Source organism: Dipodomys spectabilis, unplaced genomic scaffold (genome assembly GCF_019054845.1).
Source record: "Dipodomys spectabilis isolate Male_0828 unplaced genomic scaffold, ASM1905484v1 ptg000108l, whole genome shotgun sequence".
Lineage (NCBI taxonomy): Eukaryota > Metazoa > Chordata > Mammalia > Rodentia > Heteromyidae > Dipodomys > Dipodomys spectabilis.
In genome coordinates, this window is record NW_024870785.1 from 11,272,107 (window position 1) to 11,297,408 (window position 25,302).

Consider the following 25,302-nt stretch of genomic DNA (forward strand, 5'->3'; position numbering starts at 1 on the left):
AAACTCTATCTCCAATTAACTGGCAAAAAGCTGAACTAGAGGCCTGGCTCAAGTGGTAGAGCACAAGTGCAGAAAGCCAAACGAGCTTGAGCCCTAAATTCAAAGTCTGGCACCATGTGGGAGTATCCTTTATATTTACTTGGGATTCTTCTGCATGGGGAGATTTGTCTCATACTACCATGCATTCAATGGATGTTTAATTTCTACTTTGAGCAATAATTCAATCCTGTTTTCTTTCTTTTTTTTTGGGGGGGGGGTCCGGTAGTGGGCCTGAACTCTGGGCCTGGGCGCTGTCCCTCAGCTCTTCAGCTCAAGGCTAGCACTCTACCATTTGAGTCACAGCGCCACTTCTGGCTTTGCCACTTCTGGCTTTTTTTTTTTTTTTTGCTTATGTGGTGCTGAGGAATCAAGCCCAGGGCCTCATGCATGCAAGGCAAGCGCTCTACCACTGAGCCACCTTCCCAGCCCTCAATCCTGCTTTCTTTGTTCCATTGGGGAAGTTTTCGTCACCACCCAGAGTTCTTTCACTTGACTCTTGTGTCCTTGACAAACCTCCACCATTCCATTTTCCTTGCTGCTTTCACAATCACTTCTTTACTTTCCTAGCACTGAGATGTATCAGGCCTGTCGTGTGCATTTCCTCCTGAAGTTCTGGAACCAACCGTTTCTTCAAGTGAGCTTAGATTCTTTTCATTGAAAAATGGTATTAAAAACAAAAAGCAAAAATGGTGCTTTGTTGTTAGGGTCTAGAACTGCACCTACAGAGCAAGGAAACCTAACCCATATAATGTACACGTTCTATAAATACCTCCTCCACCTCCCAAGTGCTGGGATCATAGGCATCTGCTACTATATCTGGATTGAGCTATCTTCTTTAATCAGCAAAACCAGGACAACTCTCATGTGTGTTGTGGGGTTCCAGTGAGATGACCAAGTGTATTGGAGTCTGAACTATGTATGTTCTATGCTCTACTGATCTTTTTTTTTTTTTTGGTTGGTCCTGGGGGCTGAACTCTGGGCCTGGGCACTGTCCCTCAGCTCTTCAGCTCAAGACTAGCCTGCTACCACTTAAGCCACAGCACCACTTTCGGCTTTTTCTGTTTATGTGGTTTTAAGGAATCAAACCCAGGGTCTCATGCATGCCAGGCAAGCACTTTATCACTGAGCCACCTTCCCAGGCCCCCCCACCCTTTTCTTTTTTGGTGGGTCATGGGGCTTTAACTCTGAGCCTAGGTGCTGTTCCTCAGCTCCTCAGCTCAAGGCGAGCACTCTATTACTTGAACCACAGTGCCACTTCCTGTCTTCTCATGGTTGGAGACTCATGGACCTTCCTGCCCAGGTTGGCTTTGAACCATGATCCTCAGATCTCAGCTTCCTGAGTAGTTAGGATTACAGGTGTGAGCCACCAGGGCCCAGCAGCCTTTAGTTTTTGAGACCGGATCTAAGTATACTAGAGTATAAACTTGGTAATACAAAGCCTTTGTAAACAGGCTGCTAGATTTCATTAATTCCTTAAAACCAAATCTAAGACTGTAACCATCAAATCCCTTCTGCATATAAGTTAACAGATGAATTTTAGAAAATGTCCCAAACACATTAAGAAATAAGACAAAACTACAAATTGAATCAATAAAAATTAGGTAGACCAATTTATTTCTTTTTGTGGATATTTCACATGTATAATTGTGGAGAGCTATCAACAAATTTCAGCATCAACTGCCAACTTTGTATACATGTTTAACAAAAAAATAAATAAATAAAAGGCTTCCAGGCCTTTTTAATGCAGGCCAACTATCCTGTGGCAAAACAAAATGGTCTTGGTGCGGGAAGATTTGAGGGTGCAATATGAAAGGAATTAAGATGTTTTCTTGCTGTTCAGTTGGCAAATAACGAGCACAAACATACACTAAATGGCCATCACGGTATTCAACAATCTGTAAAAATAACTCTGAAGGCTGAAACTAGCAAGTATCCAAAAGTGGTGTTACCTGTAAGACTTGATCCTAATTTTCTAAGGTGCAGTAGGGCATAGGGAAGAGACGGGGAAGGCTGGCAGTGTGTGCGGAGTTTGAGCTGGGACAGTGGCTCCCGTCAGTTCATATCCAGATCAGGAAGATGTTTTGGAAATTTTATAACGTCCCAAACTGGCATATTGGAAAGGCTACTAAGGACCAATAATTTCATTAGCCATTTACTGAGTGCCAACAGTGGTCTCTAGGAATACACAGGGATTTAGGTGGGAGAGGATGAGACAAAAGTAGGAAAATGAAGAGGGATGCAAATCTGTGCGAATGTTGTTGGAAGCTGTTTTGGTAACCACTCCGAGTTCTTTCCATAGACTACCATCACCAGACAATAGTTTTAAAGCACAATTTGAAGAGATTAAATACAGTTTGGTTTTGATAAAGACTATTTCCAAGAATACAAGTCTGACTGAGTAAAAAATATCAATAAATATTCAGAGGTATATTTGTGTTACAGCAAGTAAAAACAACTAATTGGAACTGTTGAATTAACACACAGAGGCCTTAATGAGGAATGCCTTGAATAGTCTTAAGACATATATTTAGGTCAGCAGCACAAGATAACCAAGTAATTCAAAGACTATAAACAGGTTCCTACCAATTCACCAAAAATGATTATATTGCAACTTTCCAAGAACTGGTTGTTGTTTTTTTTTTTCCCAAATCCATACTATCAAAAGTAGAAACTACTGGACACACAACAAGTAATTTCAGACTTAAGCCAGTTTTCATGAAGTATTTGTTATCTTGGTGTTCCCTAACATCAGTCTATGGCAAACAGGATGATGATACTAACCATGAACCATTTCTCAAACCACAGCTCTAAACAGAAATGGATGATGCTCATCTTATCAAAATGATGCTCCAAGAACTAAGAATGTCAGTAAACTCAGCACTGAAGCACAACAACAAAAAAAAATATACAAAATTGGAAACTCCCATCTCCAGCACCAATAATGGAGGCTAAGCAATTACACTTTAAAATCCTTAACAGGTCTTTCCTAATGGAAAATCCTGAGATTTTTTTTTTTTTTTAAACACTGTGACTTTATAGAAGGCAGGTTGGCTTAATGAGGAAATTTACTAGAGACAACCAACAGTCTTTGATTTGGGGCACTTACTCTTTTCACAGACCCTCAGCCAGCTTTGAGGTAGATTATTTAGCACTGCATTTTACAAATTAAAACTCAAGCATATGTCAAGTCACTTGTCATAAACTATGGGAGTCCTCTTAGGGTCAGAAACAACTGTTTCTCTTATCTTTCAGATGCATTGTCTGATGCCAATATTCATGGGAAACAAAACAAAAAACCCTACAACAAAAAACCCAACTAGAGATAATAGGAATTTTACTCCAGTTTTTTTTTTTTAATTCTTAAATTGATCCTATAGTGAGTTATACATTATATGTCAGAATAATCTACTTGCTCATTTATTACAAATATAACTAAGCCATAGAATTATGAATGAGCACAGTACTGTTTTGGAGATGGTTGGAATAGGACCACCAGACTTTGAGCACAGGTGCTTAGTTCAATGCACTATCTACCTATCTACTGTTGTATGGGATCATGGGAAAGCAGGTTATACAAATGGAGGACCTAGGAAAGATTCCTGGATCCCATATTGGGAGGAAGGGGGTTGTGGGCATGTGCAAGTCCAAATGAAGAGAAAAACACTTATCATCCAGGCTGCGGACCCTTATTAAGCTACGGCACCAAACCTGGGAGAAGGGTGCTGAGAGAATTTGTCCCAACAAAGTCTTGTACAGTTCTCACTAGAGAAACCACAAATAAAAGTAAATTGGTACTTTATTAAAATGCCATTGACAGAAGCAATTACCAAAATGATTTAATATGAATTTTATCTACCATGTAAATTAATTGTCACAGGCCTACCTAAATTCTCTTAGAATGCTTCTCATGACGGTTTCCTGTGCATCTTTGCAACTATACTTCACTGTAAAGTTCCTATAGAACCGAAGCTATAGCTCAGTGATAGAGTGCTTTGCCTAGCAGGTAGATGGTACTGAGCTTGACACCAAGCATTGCAAAAAAAAAAAAAAAAAAAAAAAAAACCCAAAATTCCTTTTATTTAAATAATTGTCAAATATTAGCAATGAGGGATTTAAGAGTGGTTAACTGAGAAGTTAGAAAACATAATTATTGTTATAAAAGACAATGTCCACTTATGTTTTCATATAAAACCAAACAGCCAACAGCCAAAGAGTAAAGAAAACAGGGAGATGGGGGTGGGGGGAGGTGGCATAATATGCAAGCCCTTTAGTGTCCCTAAAGCTGAGTGTGGAAGTAACAAGCTTACATTTAGAAAGTTTATATAAATTATACGAATTGTAATTTTCAAAATGATACATTCTGCACAGGACAAAAGATATGCCTAAGCAATATACCACATTTGCACAAGGCCACTGAAAGTCAGGGATATTAGAAGCAAATGAAAAGGCTTAATTCTATGGCAGACCGAGCCAAGATTTCAGTTTGGTATTCTATAAGCCCCAAATTGTAAACGGTTTTTATTATACAAAAGCTGTAAGGACATAGTTTGTTGTTTGCTGTTTTTTGTTTTAAAAAGAACTCTTGTGCTTCTGGTTGGCACATTATCTACTTTCCAATATGTGAAATTAACACAGACATTTGTGAAAGGTTGTGCAAAACTTGTATTTACAAAAATGGCACAAAAGTGAATGCAACACAGTCATTGCACATGCACGCTTCATTCACATCTTCCACCATGAAAGGGTTGTAATGCCACAAAAGGGGGGACAAACTTCACCAACAGCTGCTAAGCACTGAAGCCATACAAGTTATACTGGAATGGACAAATATTGCCCAAGGGAGATTCTACTGTGAACGCTGAGACAGGTTGAAGGCCATTAAACACAGTTATTCCAATCTTTTGGAGCCCCATTAACTTGTGTTTGGGTATGTGACTTTTCTTCCAACTTGTGGTCTTAAACTTCCATTTTACAAAATCCAGAAGGAAATACAAAAGAAATCAAAACAACAGAGGTCATATTAAACAGGAGTTAGCGTATGAAGATATAATTAAGATGGAGAAAGAAAGTCAGAACATTAAAATGGTACAACTTGCTTTGTTAGTTGTTGGAACCAGTCCTACATTAGAAGTTAGGTAATATACACAATTATTTTCAAGTAGATTACTTATGTTGTTCTAACATGTCCTTCTCATCAGTGCACTGTTAAGCTAATCAAAACCTCTACAAAAGAACAGTCCCTTACAATAGCAGCACACACTACCGCTACCTGCAAAGCTGTCAGTCTCAAAAGACTTAGTGAATGAAAAGAAACAGAAGTGGATAAGTAACATATTAAGGAGGAATAATGGGAATTAGAAGATTCATGCAGTTCAGCTCTTTTAATCAGCCAGCCAGCTTGCTAGCGACGAGGGATGGTTTCCGCTGAGGAAGGTCCTGTGGAGTGGGAATGTGGTCCCCAGTGACCTCTGTCTTATCCGGAGCTGCAGTGGGCAGTTGCTTGTTCTTCATCTTGGCTTTAGCCATGTTGTAATCTCCAGAATCAAAATATTTTTGCTGCAAGTAATAAACAAACACAGGTTAGAGTATAAAAGGCTTCCATGAGGTTGAGAATGTGCCTCAGTGGTAGAGTGCTTGCCTAGCACACATGGAGCCCTGGGTTTGATTCCTCAATACCACATAAACACTAGAGCTGGGGCTCAAGTGATAAGAGTGCTTGAGCAAAAGAAGCTCAGGGACAATGCCCAGGCTCTGAGTTCAAGTCCCAGGACCGGTTTAAAAAAAAAAAAAGAGAAGAAAAGAAAAAGAAAAAAAACTTCTATATACCGTCAGACTGATTTAAGATGTAGATGTGACCTTACATTGACAGCAGGAAATGAGCTAGTCTGAGTAAATTTCAACAGGAGGTTAGTTAAGACAAAACTGCTCATATCTCTGTACGGAGTTCAAGCATAAGCCTGAGATGTCAGGCAAGGATACCACCTTCAGGCTTACTGGACCTGTGCTGGCTCTACTATAAACCCCCCAAAAGTCTGACATCAAACCACATGGGAATAAAGTGTGCTGGATGGGGGGTGGGGGTGGAGGAGCCTTCATGTCTAAACACAACTATCTGGGAAAATTTCTTGCTTAAATAATTAAAAAATAAAAACATGCAATTCATCAACTTGCATTTAAGGATGTGCCACTCTCTCCCTCAATCCTGTTTAGTTGTTGGTACTAGGATGAACATTTCTGCAAAAATTTAAATTATGTACAAGACACTATGTGAAAACGAACTTTACAACTTTGGGGAGGGGAGGCATTGGAGAGGTGGGGAGAGAAGGGATGGTAGGAGAAAAACAAAGGAGGGGGTAACCATGCTCTGTAGGAAAGGTACTCATGTAACTGTAATCCCTCTGTTTACATTATCTTTACAATAAAAAATATATAAAAATTTAAATCACAGCCGGGCACCAGTGGCTCACGCCTATAATCCTAGCTACTCAGGAGGCTGAGCTCTGAGAATCACAGTTCAAAGCCAGCCCGGGCAGGAAAGTCCATGAGACTCTTATCTCCAATAAACCACTAGAAAACCGGAAATGGCGCTGTGGCTCAAGTGGTAGAGCACTCGCCTTGAGCTGAAGAGCACAGGGACAGCCAGCGCCTGAGCCCAGAGTTCAAGCCCCACGACCGACCAAAAAAAAACAAAAATTTAAATCAGTATTCAAACAAGGGCAGCTCAAAAAATTAAGATTAAAAATATAAATGCTAAGGTAATGGAAGAACTAAACTCTCTAGACATTAACCCCCTATCCCATTACACTTCCTGTTTTTTTAACAAGGTGCAGAGTTAAATACAACTATGGTTCCTTTTATTTGGAGGAAGAAATAAGGTAGCTGTTTATCAATAAAATACAGATTATTATGGTGACAGATAAAGATTATAGCCCTAATAAGTTAATCAAGACTGACTTCCAGACCAAAAAAAAAAAAACACTTATTTTCTTGAGTTCCGACTTTTGACTGTTGTACTGAGTGCCTGTTATCCATGAGGCACAGTGTAAGAGTTGAAGGAAATAACCAAGTGAATCCATTATCTAATACTAGCTAAACAATATAAGACCCTAAGTGCTCAAAAGAGGGGACTGTTACCTCATTCTGGAGTTAGCCATAAAGGAAGTAAAAGAGAAAAATGATGGCCTGGACCAAGAGTAAACAGGATTAAAATTCTCCCAAAAGATTTCAGGGACATGTCAAGCAGTAAAATCCAGTAGCTAGAAACTCCTAAGATCTTCAAGTGGTCCAGGAAAAAGACCTCATCAGTTGTTTCTCTCTAGGGGGTTACACTTTGATGAGCCACATCTCGTCTTTCCATGGTACCCCCAAGTATACCCAAAGGGTACACTATGGAACAGTCGTGATGAACTTGGGGTCGGGCTCTGCTGAGGCTGTTGCAGCTCCATTTCTGCATGATGTTTAAAATGAGAGGGGAGGTGGGCGACAAAAAAAAAGCGAGAACTCAGATGCACTGTGTATTAAAGAGCTGTTTCTGAGTTTAGAGGCATCTGGAGGAGGACACACCCGCCTCACAAATTTCTTACTGTCAAAAGTACCAAGTGGGAAATGTAACATACAGTGCAAATTTTAGGCAGATCTCTTTAATATAATGAATTTAGCTTCTAGTGACAGCAATTTTATTGTTAGCAAACATCATAATGGTATCACACTTAGCTGTAGATTAGCCTATCCTACCTAGGGGAAATAATTCAATTCCATCATTGTGCTTAGAGTTAAGATTTATTGTCAATGTTTGACAAACAGAATAGGTTACTAAGTAATGACAGAACACTCTGTACAGAGATTCAGTAGAGACTAGAGACTATGGTACAAAATTGTCAAATGATACTAGACTGATGTTTATCATATTGGGATCCAACACAGTCTAATGGATATTAACAGCCTCTAAAAATTTCTCATTTTTTGTTTCTAAATAAAAATACCTAAAACTTAAAACCCATATTCTGGATAAAAACCTTAGAAAAGCTTCCTCTCAAATTTAGAAGCTTACATTGGTATTTAGTTACAGCTGCACAATACTAATCTCCTAAGTAATAATGTTTAGCATCAAAGCTGTGTTTCTTACAACTGTATCCTCAGTGGACTTCACAAACTCGACGTATACAGGAAAATATGCTAGACAGGACTGGAGAGTGGTCTACATGGCCATGATGTACATGGTCTTTTTGGTGAAAGTTTAATATGTTATATAACATTAACTTTATAATATAAGCCTCAAGAGGAGGACCTAAGACAATTAGAAATTTAAATCCATCCCTCCGAAACGGTGAAACTACAGATGTTAAATATTCTATTTTATTCATTCATGACAACTCATTAAATATTCCTGTTGAATACTTATACTGCTTCTAATTACCGTTAAAGATACAGGGAAAATATTAACTTAAAACACTCTTTCCTCTAATTGAATTGTTACTTTGGATTAATTCATAAGAGATTATTCATTCAAAGAATGCAGGCATTTTTTAAAATCTTAATACCATTTTCCAAAGAGAAATACTTTTGTTTACACAAAAGAAAGAGCATACTAATACTAATTTCATTCAATTCCAACCTCACCAAAAAAATATTTTCTTAGTTTAACTATACATATATTATCCATAATTTACATTTCACTGAATACTAATATGGATATTTGTTTTAATAATTATATTTCCTTTGTTTAAATCTTTTAACTAGGGTTTTCTTGTGCTGTAATGGTTTCCTTGTACATTTAAAAGTTACTAATTTTTTTGGTACTAATGTCTACCTGGATGGAATTTTGAATTTTTTATATTTTTAATTTTGATTTTTACTTCAAATCTGTGTTATTTTATGTAAGAGTAAAGAAAAGTGTTCTATTTTTGAACACATAAATATCATTTGTTAAAATATTCTTTTCTTCTGGAATTCTGATTTGGAAAACAGCTCATATGTAACTGTGGAGTGACTCATGCTCCATTCTCAGACATATTTTTCTATGAAAGCAGCAGGTTCCAGTGTATTTAAGAAGAAACAGGATTGGTAACTCATTCAGCAAATAATTTCCTTCCACATACACACACACACACATATAAATACTTCTTTGCTCCTATATAGTTAATTTACATGTGCTTAAGCTGAAAATGGAGCCCTATTTTATTTTTTCTTTTAATTTGGGCTACTGAAATTACAACATGTAAATTGTATTAAAAGTTATGCTGACTGTAAAACACATGACCTAAAGAACATACTAAAAACTGTGGTTTTACAAGTGATCATTTCACCCAAATAAATATTTTAAAGCTTTATACGGGAGTAGGAATCACCTTTAAAACAGGCAAGGCTAAAAAAAATATAGGTGGCAAGATAAAATTCCAGTTTCTGGATAGCAGTTGCTTTTGGAGAAAAGCATTATAAATGAAACACAGGGTAGGCTTGAATTAATCTACACTTACTTCCTTACAAAGACTAAATCTAAATAATGGTACATGGGTTCCATTATCTGTAATATGCTGCATGTGGAATAATTTATAATTAAAAAACATTACTTTTATTATTCTTTCTTCACCATTTATGAAATGAACACAGTAAAAACACTGAAAAATGAGTTTTATACACACACACACACCATTAAGTAGAGTGAAATATGCATTTATTTCACATCTCTTATGGCACACTGACTTCATATAGCTGAACATTTATCTACATGCAACTTACCCCTTTCTGTAATCGTTTCCTTAGAAAATCTGAACCCCCAGGCTTCTGTCCCAGGTGAGGATATCTTGCTTTTAATTTTGCTTCTTCAGCTTTCTCTGGACTAGTCACTTTATCTTCCATTTCCTGAAATAATTTCAAACAAATTAACCTCTCTAAAACAATTAAAGTAATTCACTTCTTGATATCTGGATTCTGATTTTAGATGCCAGTGAACATAGCATCTAACTAAGAAATTAAACCCAGAAACCTTTAAGACGTCTCTGTCTTGTTTTTCAAATGTCCCATGTGACAGCTCTATTATAGCTGTGATGCATGTGTAACACCCCACACACTGGATAAAAATATCAGGATAGCTCAGCTCTAAAGTCTTCCTTGCCATTACTTTCCAGTTATGTAGAATACATTTATAGTTAGTCACCTTCTATGGAACTCTTCAGCTCGTTGTCTATATTTAGAGATTATCCTGTTAAAATCGAAAAGATCTTTTCAACTTCTTAGTTGTCCAAAATTTATGTAGGAATCCTAAAATTCTTTACTAGAATTAACAACAGTGTACTTCTTTGCATATTTTTTCCTGAATAAATACAGAAGACCTTAATATTTGCAAAAGAGACAAATTTTCTTTATTCCTCCCATCTAGGTTGGGGTTGTAGCTGAGTAATAGAGCACTTGCTTAACATATGCAAGGGAAAAACCTCTGGGTGTGATCCCCAGCACTGCCAAAAAGAAAAAGCAAGCTAGCTACTTAAAAAAAATAAAATAGGGCTGGGAAGGTGGCTCAGTGGTAGAGCCCTTGCCTTGTATGCATGAGGCCCTGGGTTCAATTCCTCAGCACCACATAAGAAAAAAAAAAGCCAGAAGTGGCGCTATGGCTCAAGTGGTAGAGTGCTAGCCTTGAGCTCAAGAGCTGAGGGACAGTGCCCAGGCCCAGAGTTCAGTCCTCACGACCGGACCCAAAAATAAATAAATAAAATAAAATAATAAATAAAAAATCTTTATGTTGAAGGTTGCATTCTTTAAAGTAGGAAACTATCTTTTCAGCCGGGCACAGTGGCTGTAATCCTAGCTACTCAGGAGGCTGGGATCTGAGGATTGTGTGGTTCGAAGCCAGCCTGGGCAGAAAAGTCCATGAGACTTTTATCTCCAATAAACTACTAAAAAGCTGGTGTGTTCTCCTTGAGCAAAATAAACTCAGGGACAGCACCCAGGCCCAGAGTTCAAGCCCCAGGACCAGCAAAAAAATAAAACAACTTTTCTGACAAAACTGCCTGATATTTTTGCTTTGGTTTGGTTTGGTAGTGTTGAACCAAGTCAGGACCTCACTCGTGTAGGCAAGTGCTCCATAAATGAGCTACATCCAACAAATCTTTTTTCTTTTTCTACCATAGGGCTTCAATTCAGGGTCTGGGTGCTATCCCCAAGCCAATCTGTGCTCAAGGACAGCACTCTATCACTTGAGCCACAGCGCCACTTCTGGCTTTTTCTGAATAGTTTATTATTAGAGATAAAGAGTCTCAAGACTTTTCTGCTCAGGCTGGCTTTGAACTGTGATCCTCAGATCTCAGCCTGAGCAGCTAGGATTACACAGACAGGTGTAAGCCACCAGTGCCAGGCTCATCCTGTCAATCTTGAGCCTATTTCTTTTTACTGACTTAGTCTCCATTCTTTCAAAGTGCAGTAGGATTTATCACCTCATGGCAGGTATTGCACAAGAAGATGAATTAAGAGACAAAACTGTCCTGTGATGGGGAGGTGGATTAGCTGGCAAGGCAGTGTCTAGCTAATGGACTTGTTTCTGCACATCACATCAGCAAAATCACACCCCGGCACATTTCAATTCTTCCGGGTAATTTATGCATAGTCCAAAGTAGAAATGTTAAGTCCATAAATGTCAAACCAACTATTTTTATATAGCAAGTAAATAATTTATCTAGGAATTGAAAACCTAACAGCCAACATTTTTGGCACAGATTTTCCTCAAAATTATTTCATACATTTTTTTTGTCAGCAGGGGCTTGAACTCTGGGCCTGGGCGCTGTCCCTCTGCTCTTCAGCTCAAGGCTAGTGCTCTACCACTAAGCCACAGCACTACTTCTGGTTTTTTCTGCTTACATGGTGTTGAGGAATTGAACCCAGGGCCTCATACATGCAAGGCAAGCGCTCTTCCATTGAGCCACCTTCTCAGCCCCTTCATACATGTTTTATAACCAGTTTTATTCATAAATGGTCACTACTTTCTTCACTCTGAAACAACTCCTTTGTGTGCTGTTAACCCTTTTGGTTTTGAAGGCTTTTGACCAAAAGGACGTTGCTGTCAAGATATTTTGTTTTCTGTAGGGCCCTTTTTATATGTACAGGCTCCCTTCCTGCCTCAAGTGTTCTACTTACTCTTTTTTCTTTTGTGTCTGTGCAAGGAGTGGAGCCTGAACTTAGAGCTTCAGCTCACTTGGCTTTTTTCTTTCCAGGCTGGTACTATATCACTTGAGCAACAGCTCCACTTCCTGCTTTTTGCTGGTTAAAGACAAGTCTTCTGAGTAGCTAAGATTACAGACAAGAGCCACTAGCACTTGGCTTCTACTCTTTTATGCTCCAGTTTCACACATCTATGTTGATTACCAATCTCTCTACAGTGGTTACATCATTCACTCACAGGATTTACCCAAAATTCAATTACGAGACTTAAGGGTGTGCCCTGGGCTAGAGTCATGGCTCAAGTAGTAGGGCACCTGCTTAGCAAGTGTGAGGCCCTGAAGTCAATCCTCAGTTACACACACACACACACACACACACACACACACACACACTCACTCACTCTCTCTCTCTCTAAGCAAATGAAAAAACATATGTACCCTCAAGAGAGTTCAAGTATAAGGGAAGTGACGTAAGACTGCATGGACTGCATGTTCACTTTTGTCCTAATGCTTAGATACGTTTCAGTGTGTGAGAATAACATACGGTCTTATCACTGGAGTGCTAAAACAACAACAACAACAAAGCCCTCTAGCACAAGCTTGCTACCTCTGTCAGTGGTAAGCACCCTAGCTGTATGTTTAAAGACTAGGCAAAAAAGGGACTGCTTGACCTAGTGAAAATGGATGGCAGAGTATTGTCCCTTCTTTAGGAGTTTGAGTTTCTCAAGAGTGATTTTAGTTTATGAGTGATTTTTGCCTTCCTTTTAAGAACCTAATCTGCATGTCAGACAGTGTGACTATGCTTTACTACCAACAAAAGCTGCAGAAATTACACCAACTGAATGCTAACAGTGTAGGAAGGTGGACGAGGCCAGGACAGCTGGCTTGGTGGGGCCACTTCATGTACACCTCTACCCCAGCCCACCAGTGCTCCTAGTGCTAACATTTACAAGAGGAATTGGAAGGAGGAGCCTACTCTTGGGTTACCCCTGTACACCTAGCTAACTTTAAAAGCAAAAGTGAAAAAGGACTGGAGGTTGATTTGTAACCTAGCACCTTCAAGCAATAGGACTTTATTAAAGATCTACATTTGCAAAAAATAAGCTCTGCCCAGGCATAGAAAATGAGAGCTCTCCACTTTTTTTTTTTTTTTTTGGGGGGGGGGGGATCTGGTAGTGGGACCTGAACTCTGGGCCTGAGCGCTGTCCCTCAGCTCTTCAGCTCAAGGCTAGCGCTCTACCACTTGAGCCACAGTGCCACTTCCGGCTTTTTTCTTTTTGCTTATGTGGTGCTGAGGAATTGAACCCAGGGCCTCAGGCATGCAAGGCAAGCACTCTACCACTGAGCCAACTTCCCAGCCCTCCACTTCTTATTTTGACTTGAAACAAGAGTTCCTTAAGTAGAAAGGGTATTTCTTAAACATTTTAATATGTAGGTAAGAGTTTCCCTCCTACCAGAGACTTCTCTCATTTTATATAAGGGGAAGAAGTTGTATGCATATATGGACATAGCAAAATGTAATTCCCTTGTACAAACAACTGGTGCTAATGTTTTAAAAAGCCAGGCACTGGTGGCTCACGTCTGTAATCCTTCCTACTCAGGAAGCTGAGATCCAAGGATGGAGGTTCAAAGCCTACTGGGTCAGGAAAGCCAATGAGACTCACATCTAATTAACCACTAGAAAAAACAGAAATGGCTCTGTGGCTCAAAGTGGTAGAGCACTAGCCTTGAGCAAAATGAGCTCAGGGACAGTGCCCAAGCCCTGAATTCAGGCCCTACAACTAACCAAAGAACAAAAAACACACCAAAAACCCCACAAAAATAGCCAGGCATCTATGGCTTACACATGTAAACCGAGCTACCAAGAAGGCTACGATGTGAAAGATCATCAGTGGCTCAAGTGATTAGGGTGCTGGACTTGAGCAAAAGAAGCTTAGGAGAAACGTCCAGGCTCTGAATTCAAGCCCCAAGCCTAGCGTGTACATACACACACACACACACACACACACATGCAAAAACAAAGTTGTACAGTATTATGGCAGTTTTCCCACAAGAAACATTTCTGTATATTTTATATGACTTTAAATATGTTCAATTAAAAGTGCTTGGGCAAAGGGGGGGCATACGGGGGATGGGCAGGGATGGGAAGGGGAAACAAAGGAGGCAACAATGCTTAAGAAATGTACTCATTACGTTGCTCATGTAATTGTAACCCCTCTGTACAGTATTTTTACAATAAGAAAAATAAATAAATGAATAAAAAAAAGTGTTCGGGCAAGCTGGGAATGTGGCTTAGTGGTAGAGTGCTTGTTTAGCATGCATGAAGTCCTGGGTTCTAGTCTCAGAACCACATAAACAGAAAAAGCCAGAAGTGGTGCTGTGGCTCAAAGTGGTAGAGTACTAGCCTTGAGCAAAAAGCAGTTCAGGGACAGTGCCGCAGGCTCTTAATTCAAGCCCCAGGACTGGTACTAAAAAAAAAAGTCCTGGGGCAGCTGAACACCACTGGCTTAGGCCTATAATCCTAGCAACTCAGGAGGCTGAGATCAGAGATCAGAGTTTGAAGCTCATCCAAGCAGGCAAGTTCATGAGATTTATTTCCAATTAGCCACCAAAAAGCTGTGGCTCAAGTGCTAGTCTTGAGCAAGAAAGCTCAGGAGAGGACCTGGAAGGCTCTGAGGTAAGCCTCAGGACAGGAACAAAAAACAAAAACAAATCTTAGGCAAAACAATACTTACAACTGAAATAGTATTTAGGTTTAGAACATTTTCTAGAAAAATGAACAAGTTGGGCTGGGAAGGTGGCTCAGTGGTAGAGAGCTTGCCTTGCATGCCTGAGGCCCCGGGTTCGATTCCTCAGCACCACATAAGCAAAAAGAAAAAAGCTGGAAGTGGTGCTGTGGCCCAAGTGGTAGAGTGCTAGCCTTGAGCTGAAGAGCTGAGGGAGAGCGCCCAGGCCCAGAGTTCAGGCCCCACAACTGGACCAAAAAAAAAAGAAAGAAAAAGAAAAATGAACAAGTTAAGCCAAACACAGTGACTCACACCTGTAATCCCATTTACTCAGAGTGAGGCAGGATGAACAATTGAACCCAGGAAGTCTAGACCTGCCTGGGTAATAATAAAATCCCATCTCAAAATAAAGCAAAGCAAAGCAAAGTGAGACAAGTCTGGGGACTTGTGGCTCAGGTGGTAGAGCACCTGCCTAACAAGGGTGAGGCTGAGTCAAACTCCAGTACTGGGGGGGTGAGGGGGAGAGAACATAATGGTAGGTAGGTCTCTGTTTAAAAGCTTCCTACCTGTATTTAAATGTTTAGTTGTTGTACCTAACCCCAAGAGGGAAAAGATAATGATACTTAATGTAGATCTACAGGACTCCTGTAATACTCATCATGAATCATACAAAACCATCCTTAACCATTTGCAGATGTAGACAGTTGCCGGCCCTTACTGACTGGCAAATTTGAATGGCTGGACACTCACTACATGCAGGCAGCTACAGGTATGAAAAACGGATGAAGTAGTGGCTGTGTTGTGTCCATGGCATTTGACCCATTCCACTTTCTCTTCCTGGACTCTGAGCTCCCATTAGGTCCTGTCAATGACATTGCCACCAGATGAAAAGGTGTCAGGCAAAGAATCCATTCTGATCCTGGTGATGTCTAGCACTGGCAGACAACAGTACTCCTGTGAGTTACTGCAAGCTAGTAGTATCTCAAAATAATATGGGCTCTTAGAGCAGCCACACTCATGGCTCCCTTTAGGCCAAATCAAAGCAATCCTTCACCTATGGCAACATTACCTTTCCCCCTTTAGTTCTTCCATCTCTTCTAATAACCTGTAATCTAACTGCCCACTCATTTCCTTCCTGTTTGACATATGCAAAATGGTTTCTACTCCTATCTCTTCATGGAGGATAAATAAAAATCATGTAAAATAATCAATTGATCTCTCTAGTCATGTTCAAAAATACAAAGCAGAACTCAGGAGTAGAACACAAGATTGGCAAGCTTGAGTTTAAATTCCAGCTCCACAAAACAGAAGCTGTAGACATAACTCAAAGCTTACCTAGCATGCCCAAGGCTATAGGTCAGAGTGGAGAGAAATCAGAGTATGATGATGGGTAGGGAGAGCACATCTAGTTTAATAGGACAGGACACATTTATACAATAACCGAAAAGAAGTAAAGGTAGTCACATGGGTGGATCAAATCCTAAAATGTCAATTATCACAACAGCCATAAATGGCCTGATAAACTGACTAACGGGGCCATGAAACAATTCCATCTCGTTCATTTTCATTCAGTCCACAATCTATGACTACAATTCATTAGGTTGAAGTGAATCATAAATAAATTCCTAATACCTGGAAATTAAAAACATAATTCATGGTTAAATAAAGTTATAATAATTTAAAATACCTAGAATTAATGAATAATAAAAATTATCTACATAGGAAAACTCACAGGATACAGAAATTTCCCTTAAACATTTGTTTTAAAAGAAGCTGAAAGTCAACCATGTGTGCATCCAACTTAAAGAGGGCTAGAGAAGACTGTGGCTCAGTGGCATTGTGGCTGCCTAGCATAAATGAATACTTGTGTTTGATCCTAGGAGTACTGAGTCAGGGACTTTCTGAACAAAGGACGGAACCCAAAGAAAATGAAGAAAATAAAAGCCAGAAATTAGTGAAGACAAAAATAAACAGAGGAGCAACAAAAGGGAAAAAGATTTTTGGGGGGCAATACTGAGGCTTGGACTCAAGGCCTATGATTGCTAGACAGGAACTCTATATCCTTTTTTGCTTTAGATTTGCAAACAGGCTCTGTCACATATGCCTGGGCTAGCCTGGACAGAGATCCCTTGTAGCTGGGACAACAGACATGTGCCAACATGCACAGTCTTTTCTTTCTTTCTTTTTATTGTGAAAATACTGTACAGAGGGGTTACAATTACATGGGCAAGATAAAGAGTACATTTCTTATCAAGCATTGTAGCCTCCTCCTTTGTTTCCCCTTCCCATCCTCGCCCCCTTCCCACCCCACCAAAGTTGTAAAGTTCGTTTTGGACATAATGACTTGTGCATCTCATTGTTGCAATGAGTCCACCTGTATCCCTATTTAAACGATTTGTTTTTTCCCTTCCCCTCCACAAATTATACCAACATCAAATACAGTGAAAGCAGGGGTTATACCGTGGGGGAGGCAGTCTTTTCTTGATTGGGCTAGGGAGAGTTTCACCACAAAGTTGATGCTGGGCTGGCTTAGAATGGTGATGCTCTGGATCTCCACTTTCTGAGCAGCTACAGGTGTGAACCACCTGTAATCTGATTCGGAAATTTAACTCTTATGCCTTTGTGTTACACAGATTACTAAATTTTAGAAGTAGATGCTAGAATGCTATTTGCTTAGAAAATGGTACAGAAGAGAAAAGGCAGAACATGGTTAGAGTTCATTTGGATATAGGCTACGATGTGAGAAAACAGAAGCTCAGGGCATCTTAACAACTACAGATGCTCATGATGTTTTAAAACAAAATCCAAAAACTTAAATTTTGCTTATTTTTTTTTGGTGGGACTGGAAACTAAACCCAGGGTTTCACACACGCTAGGCAAGCACCCTACCACTAAGCCATGCCACAATCCAAGAATATTATTTTACAGAATAGTTAATTTTATAAATACACTTGTTCCAAAACAATATTCATTTCTAAGTCTTTTCTGTTAGTGGAGTATAAATTACAAATGCACATGCTTTCTAAAGCCATTCAAAAGAATACACCTGCCTAGCACATGTTAAGGTCCAGGGTCCAATCATCAGCATACATACCATTAAAAAAAAAACCTTCAGAAAATTAAGGATTATTTTGTGCTATGCTATAATGATAATTCTACCTAAACGATAAGATTTTTCACTTTTCAACAGAAATTATTCGGCTCCAGCAACAAAACCCTGACCATTCTAAGCAAGCTCTCTTTCCTTTAACTGCTCAGCAATTATGTTCACTGTTGAACCAAAGGACAAGTAAGTTAAAAGGACTAAAAAAAGCCAACAGAAGGTACTAATATTGTATCAATCTATAGAAGATTACTTTTAGTGGGGCACTTGTGGCTCATGCCTGTAATCCAAGCTACTCAGGAGGCTGAGATATGGATTGAAGTTCAAAGCCAGCCAGGCCAGGAAAGTGTGAGACTCTTATCTTCAATTAACCACCAGAAAAAAAATCAGAAGTGCCACTATGGCTCAAAGTGGTAGAGCACTAGCCTTGAGCAAAAGGGCTCAGGGACAGCACCCAGGTCCCAAGCGCAAGCTCCATGACCAACCCAAAGAGGTAAAAAAAAAAAGGTTACTTTTATAAGTCCTTACTGTTTGTACAGCCTGGTATTTAGTGAGAGTTCAATAAAAGTCTACTGAATGAACAAACATAATGTAAGTCAATTATTTCCATAAAACTAAGAAACTTCCTATAGACTTAGCTTATTTTGAGTACATTTCAGGTAATAAAACATATAGGCTCAGGAACAGAAGTTGGAAAGTATTGAAACCTTACACAAACAACAAAAGCAAACTTAACAAACTGCTTGTTGTACATCACACTGCTAAGATAACTAAAACAAATATTTAAACATTTCCTGTGTTTGCCACAGAAAAGACTAGAGAACCTGGCTGGCTGTGGACACATACACACAGAAAAAGAAAAAGGAAAAGAAGAAAAAGAAAAGATACTTAAGCTTTCTAGTGACCAGAGATAGCATATCAAAATAGCCCCAAGCTGGGTGCCAGTTGCTCCTGACTCATTCCCGATTTCCTAACTTCTTGCAAGACTGAAAACTAGAAGATCATCACTGTTCCAGGCCAGCCCCAGACAGAAAAGTTCTAGAGATCCCTGCTCGACCCATGGCTAGACAAGGTAGGACATGCCTAAATAACTTGAGAAGGACAAAGCAGAAAAGTCTTTGAGACTCCTGTCTCAACAGAAAAGAGCCTGGGCAGGGAGAATTATGAGTATGAAGGCACAGAGTGAGCACCCAGTAACATCAAAACAACCAAACCACCTCCAGGGGAAAAAACAAAAACAAAAAAAGCCAGTCATTAATGTTTTGTTTTGGTCAGTCACAGAGCTTGAACTCTGGGCCTAGGGGCTTTAGCACAAGGCAAGCGCTCTACCACTTGAGCCACAATGCCACTTCCAGTTTTCTGGTGATTTATGGAAGTAAGAGTCTCATGAACTTTCCTGCCCAGGCTGGCTTTGAACCATGATCCTTGGATTTCAGCCACCTCAGCAGCTAGGAGTACAGGTGTGAGCCACCAGCACCTGGTTTTATTAATGGCACTTTTTAAAACCTGGGAAAAGCCAGGCACTGGTGGCTCACGCCTGTAATCCTAGCTACTCAGGAGGCTGAGATCTGAGGATCTCAGTTCAAAGCCAGCCCGGGCAGGAGAGACCGTGAGACTCCTATCTCCAATAAATCACCAGAAAACCGGAAGTGGCGCTGTAGCTCAAGTGGTAGAGCGCTAGCCTTGAGCTGAAGAGCTGAGGGACAGCGCCCAGGCCCAGAGTTCAAGCCCCACGACCGACAAAAATAAATAAATAAAATAATAAAACCTGGGAAAAAAGTACTTTACATCCACTATTAACTGCTTTATCTGAAATAGTTGTGCAGCTTGCAATGAGGTATGCATGAAGAAGGGCATCATTAGGCAATTTTGTTATCAAGTATTATTATGTGCTTACACAAATGAAGACAGCTACAAGGTCATACGTTATACAACAGTCACACATGCACATCTTATTAGATAGCACATTACTGTAACAGGCATGTCAATATTATTCTCCCTTTCTCTAACAAGTTTATCAACATGCCAAATTACAAACTATAATCCCCAGCCTCCCCTGTAGCTAGATATGACCCTATTACAAACTATAATCCCCAGCCTCCCCTGTAGCTAGATATGACCCTATGCCTAAGGCCTAACCATTAAGGTATAGATGTAAGTTCATGTATGGGACTTTCTTTGAAGAACAGAATACATTCTTTGCCCTTTTTTTCTGGTCCTGGGGCTTGAACTCAGGGCCTGGGCACTATCTCTGAGCATCTTTGTCCTCAAGGCTACCACTCTGCCACTTGAGTCACAGCACCACTTCCAGCCTTTTCTGAGTATTTTATTGGAGATAAGAGTTCTTATGGACTTTGCTGTCTGGACTGGCTTTGAACCATGACCCTCAGATCTCAGCTTCCTGAGTAGCTAGGATTACAGGCGTGAGCCACAGGCGCTTGGCCCCTTTGCCCTCATTGTTCTTTTTGCTGGTGAAGGGAACTTAAGATATGTGAAGCTTGGGCAGCCATACTGGATCATGAGCTGATGTATGTGAGATGAGCCAAAAGGACTGTGTTCCCAGAATCTACAGCCACTGGCCGAGTGCTGGACTGCTTCTTCTGAACCTTGTTTAAATTTCTACGGCTTTCAGTTTTCTGTGACATGAGACCAAGTCTACTTGATTAAAGATATTTCCTTTAGAGAAGACTCCATGCTAGACACTACAGGGGAGACAAAGGCTTGCAGCACTTAAGTCATACACTTGGGTAAGATGGTTCTGTGTCCTGATAGAGAAGAACAGAAGAGCTTGGCAGGACCGCGTGGGCAAAAGAAGAGTTCTGGAAGGAGGTAGGGAATGTGACAGAAGTTTGAACTCTAAGGTAGAGGTTGGAATCCGCCCTTTGACAGATAAACTTGCCCACACATATGACTTGTCCAAGGTCACCCAGACAGCGAGTAACAGGGCCAATCTCAGTCTTCCTGATAGACACCAAGTCTAGTACCATCCCATAGTCCCAGGCTGCCTCCGAGACAACATGGAGCAGAAGCAGGAGTGAAGGTTGTTATGTGACAATGTCTAAGATCTCTTCCACTATGCATAAAGGCACCAAGTGTAGCTTTTTTTTTTTTTTTTTGTCGGTCATGGGGCTTGAACTCTGGGCCTGGGCGCTGTCCCTCAGCTCTTCAGCTCAAGGCGAGTGCTCTACCACTTGAGCTACAGCGCCACTTCCGGTTTTCTGGTGGTTTATTGGAGATAGGAGTCTCACTGTCTCTCCTGCCCGGGCTGGCTTTGAACCGCGATCCTCAGATCTCAGCCTCCTGAGTAGCTAGGATTACAGGCGTGAGCCACCAGCGCCCGGCCCAAGTGTAGCTTTTAACAGAAATATTTCACGTGAGAGCTCTACTTTATTTACCATTTGTAAGACATCTCACTTAGTTTGATGGTTATCTCTAGAAAACTTGCTGAGATCCTGGAACAATTTAAAAGCCATCACACACATGAGAATATACACACATATTCACCTGTCTTGTTCAGATTTTAAATAGGTCTAAGCTAAGGTTTAAACTATATTGCTACAGCCAATGCCTCTCTTTTCACTGCAGTACTAACACTGTTGTTGGTAACAGAATAGTACTAGTTTGGCAACAGTGGTCAGTCAGGAGGTGTGGCTCAGGTGATAGAAAGCCAGCAGAGGATCTGAGTGTGAATCTCAGTACCACTCCCTTCCCCCAAAAAGTTGACAGATAATCTATGAGGTTTCTTAGAAGGACAACTTCAGTGTTTTGTTCTTGCTTCATTGGGGCTACAGAATCACCCATTTATAGCTAACTGGTATCCAAGGGCTCCCCTCCAAAGTCTGAGTTTTTCCATACTCAGATAAGTCCTATACTTTTTTTTTTAACAGTTCCTACAATTTCAGTATATTGGAATTCAGTTTCATCAAAACACCAACCACACTTAATAGTTTAGATTGGTTTTATTTGTATACAATTTTAGTTTTAGATAAAGGGTAGGAACTTACACATTTAATGTTTGTATATTTATATTTAATATCATCCCAAAAAACAACCAGAGATCTGATTTTCTTAACCTAGTACAGAAATAGTTCCTTGGCTCTAATTTAATGAAGAACCCAGCTGTTTACCTATGTTTTTGAGTCAATGGCTAACCAGCCATAAAACCGTGAAGCTGAATACTTTGACTTTAATTAAAAGGCCAACTGGGTACACAGACTGTAGCCCAATTTTTTTAGGTTGCTTATCTGTTCTTCCAAATGGAAGAAACAGGTGATTTGGCTCCCAGGAACATGTAAATGACTTTGCATATTTCCCTCCCGGGTAAGGCCAGTATCCATGACACAGGCACTCAACTACCTACAGAAGTTTCAACTCATGAAAGGACTTCATATCCCCAACACACTCTGGCTGGTATTAGTTACAGCAGCTAAAACCAAGGGACTTGAAATAAATGCTTAATGTACATAATCATTAAAAGTAAACACTAAAGCCACCCTCAATTCTTAAGAACCATACTAAGCTGTTCCAATTAAAAGCACTTACGTTCTAGAAATCAATACTCCAGTTTGGCGATGTATTAAGAAACCTATCAAAGAAAAATACTTAGTGTACAATGGTGTACTAAGTCAAAATTGAGTTGGATTTCAGTGTTTAAGGCAAGACACTATAGAAATGGATTTGTTTTCTGAGTTCTTAAATCCCAAGCAATAATGGACTTTAAGAATAAGTAATAAATATAATAAATAATTTTAACATCAACAGGAGATACTTCAGGATACTGCTAAGAGTAATCATTAAGCTGTATGATTTGTTTGTAGTGTTTTTGCTTCAAAAATCCTTCCTTCTAGACTGGTGTATTGGCCCATACCTAAAATCCCAGCACTGGAGGGGAGAAGGATGAGGTAGAAGCCATCAGTTAAAAGGCCAATCTGAGATACATAGCAAGAGGCCACCTCAAATAGTCTTTCTTTCTACAAAGCATCAAAAATATCAAATAATTTTCACTGGGATATTCCTAGATAATGTGGTAATTTGGACAAATAAAATGTTACTGATTTCTTGCCTTTCTTCAGTTACTTTACAGGTAATATAATCTACGCAATGAGTTAACAAAGTTGAGAGAACTTCTACATTGGATTTAGAGCACCAATTCCCAATCATTTACAATAATCCAGTAGTTTAATTCCTAAGAAAAATTGTTGGAACTTCTATTTAGAAAAGAAGTTATCATGGATTTTTCTCATTTCTTAGTCACATGTACTGAAGAAGGCAAAACAGCAGAAATTCTCATGATATGAAGAGCAGGCACCAGCCCAGATAAATATAAAGGATCCTGTTTATTGGTATTTCTGACACATTTCTATCAGCAAAATACTACAAATGATTTAACAAATATTTCCATTTGCACAAAAACCCTGATCAATTAAAATTAGTTTAAAAAGGAGGGTGGAGGGAGGCAGGGCCCCCAAAATCTGTAATTCCAGCAAATACAGATGGAGCTCAGGGAAAACACTAATTTGAGACCAGCCTGGCTAAAAAGACATGAGAGACTTCAACTCAACAAACAGACCAGGCGGTGGTGGTACGAATCTGTCATCTTAAGCTACAGGGCAAAGCGTGGCTCTGCAGCGTAGCTCAAATGGTAGAGGCACCTGCTTAGTAAGGCCTTGAGTACAAACTCCACCCAACACTACAAGAACTAAGAATACTTTAAAAAAAAAAAAAAAGTAAGCACCTTTAGAAAAAGTAAGAAGCTTTGGATTCCTAGTCACGTACCACCAACCTTCGTAATTTTAATCAAACAATAGATGGGAACGAATCCCACCAGCTATCATTTATTTAGGCCAGGGAGGAGCGGCACACTATACAATTATTCACCTAGAAGGGGGAGGGGGGTGGAGGAGGACAAATATGGGTACTACCACCATAACTTCACAGGCTGGGTACGTGAAACCCACAATGTTTACGGCACCGACTCGGCCTACAGCACAGGTTGGAAGGGAAATCCTGTTCTAATCTCCGCCAGCGGACCACGAGGGGCTGCGGCGCGCCAACTTCCAGCGCCAAGGGGATAGGGGGGGTGTGGGGTCCTGGGGAAAGTCGGAGGGCTCGCGGGGCACCGGAACCCCGGCTCTGGCAGCTACAGAAGTGACCCCACCCCACTTCGAAAGCATAGCCTTCCCCTCTTCCCCCCCCCCCCAATCCCAAGCCACGTTTCAAGAGAAAAACCAACGTTAAGCGTTCAAACGCGCAGCACGTTGGCCCTCGTGGCCCGTAATGGCAGTGGCGGGCGGGCAGGGTGCCCGGGGCCAGGCACCCGCCTTCCACTTCTCGCGGCCCGTTCTCGCTCCCAGGCCGGTTCCCGCTCCCAGTCCCGCTCCCGCGCACAGGCCGGTTCCGGCTCCCAGGCCCGATCCCGCGTCCAGGCCGGTTCGTGCGGCGTCCACGCCGATTCCCGCGCCCAGGCCCGCTCCCGCTCACCTTCTGCTCCTCGGCCGAGGCCGCCTCAGGGACTTCCGCGGACATGATGCTCCCTGTGCAGACGAGACGCCGGGAAAAATGCGATTACCGGGTGGCCGAGGCCGCCCGCCTTCCAGCCCACTGCCCACCCAGCGCCCCGGCACCCCGGCCGCCGCCTTGTGACGAAACGCGCCCCCGAGGCGCCCGCGGCCACAGCTAGGACCCGCCGCGCCCCTCACCGACCTAACCCCGTTCCTCCACCTCGGCGACGTCTGAGCACTTCCCTTTTTTCCTTCAAAGGTCGCGGCTCGCGTCTGACGTCACTTCCGCCCGTGGGTACACCTCCCCCCAGCATTTCTGGGAAATGTAGTTCATTCATGGCGGCTACTCTTGATTCTTTCTGTCTAGGGGATTTTTGACTTTCTAATCTCCGACCCGCTCCTATTTCCAAGTCCTTGCTTTCTGCTTTGCAGCCACAAAGGCATTGTTTTCTCCGAAGCTCTGCCTCTCCTAATTCGCCCCTTTCATTTCGCTTCCACAATCCTTCTTTCCTTCTTTCTGAGCATCGGCATTAGGTCAGCTCCCCCTCAAATGGTTCTGGATGATTCCGCAATGCCTACTGCATCATTACACAGGAATTACTACTTTATGACACCTTTTCTGCTCAGACAAGCCATACCAAGGAGGGGAGCTTGTCTCTACTCATACCTCACTCCCAGTGTCTTCCCAGACCTCAGTTTCCTCCAGTGACTGTGGCATTGATTTCCCCCAGTGGCCTTGTTAATTTGTCAAGTCGCATGGCTTCACACTGAGTCTTCTATCTGAC

General features: G+C 40.9%; 1 protein-coding gene across 2 annotated transcripts; it reads right to left on the bottom strand.

Annotated features, from left to right (window-relative positions):
• Positions 1–1,621: 1,621 nt before the first annotated feature.
• Positions 1,622–24,771, bottom strand: Arpp19 (cAMP regulated phosphoprotein 19). Of its 2 annotated transcripts, none has more exons than XM_042687454.1 (4): positions 24,720–24,771; positions 24,498–24,550; positions 9,778–9,900; positions 1,622–5,595 (listed from the first exon to the last, which is right to left on the bottom strand). In XM_042687454.1, the coding sequence occupies exons 2-4, from the start codon at positions 24,540–24,542 to the stop codon at positions 5,425–5,427; spliced, it is 339 nt and encodes a 112-aa protein (XP_042543388.1). In that variant the 5' UTR covers positions 24,543–24,550; positions 24,720–24,771; the 3' UTR covers positions 1,622–5,424. The 2 variants fall into 2 exon arrangements, with proteins under 2 accessions (XP_042543388.1, XP_042543389.1); XM_042687455.1 differs by having other exon boundaries at positions 24,498–24,552; positions 24,716–24,752.
• Positions 24,772–25,302: the final 531 nt, after the last annotated feature.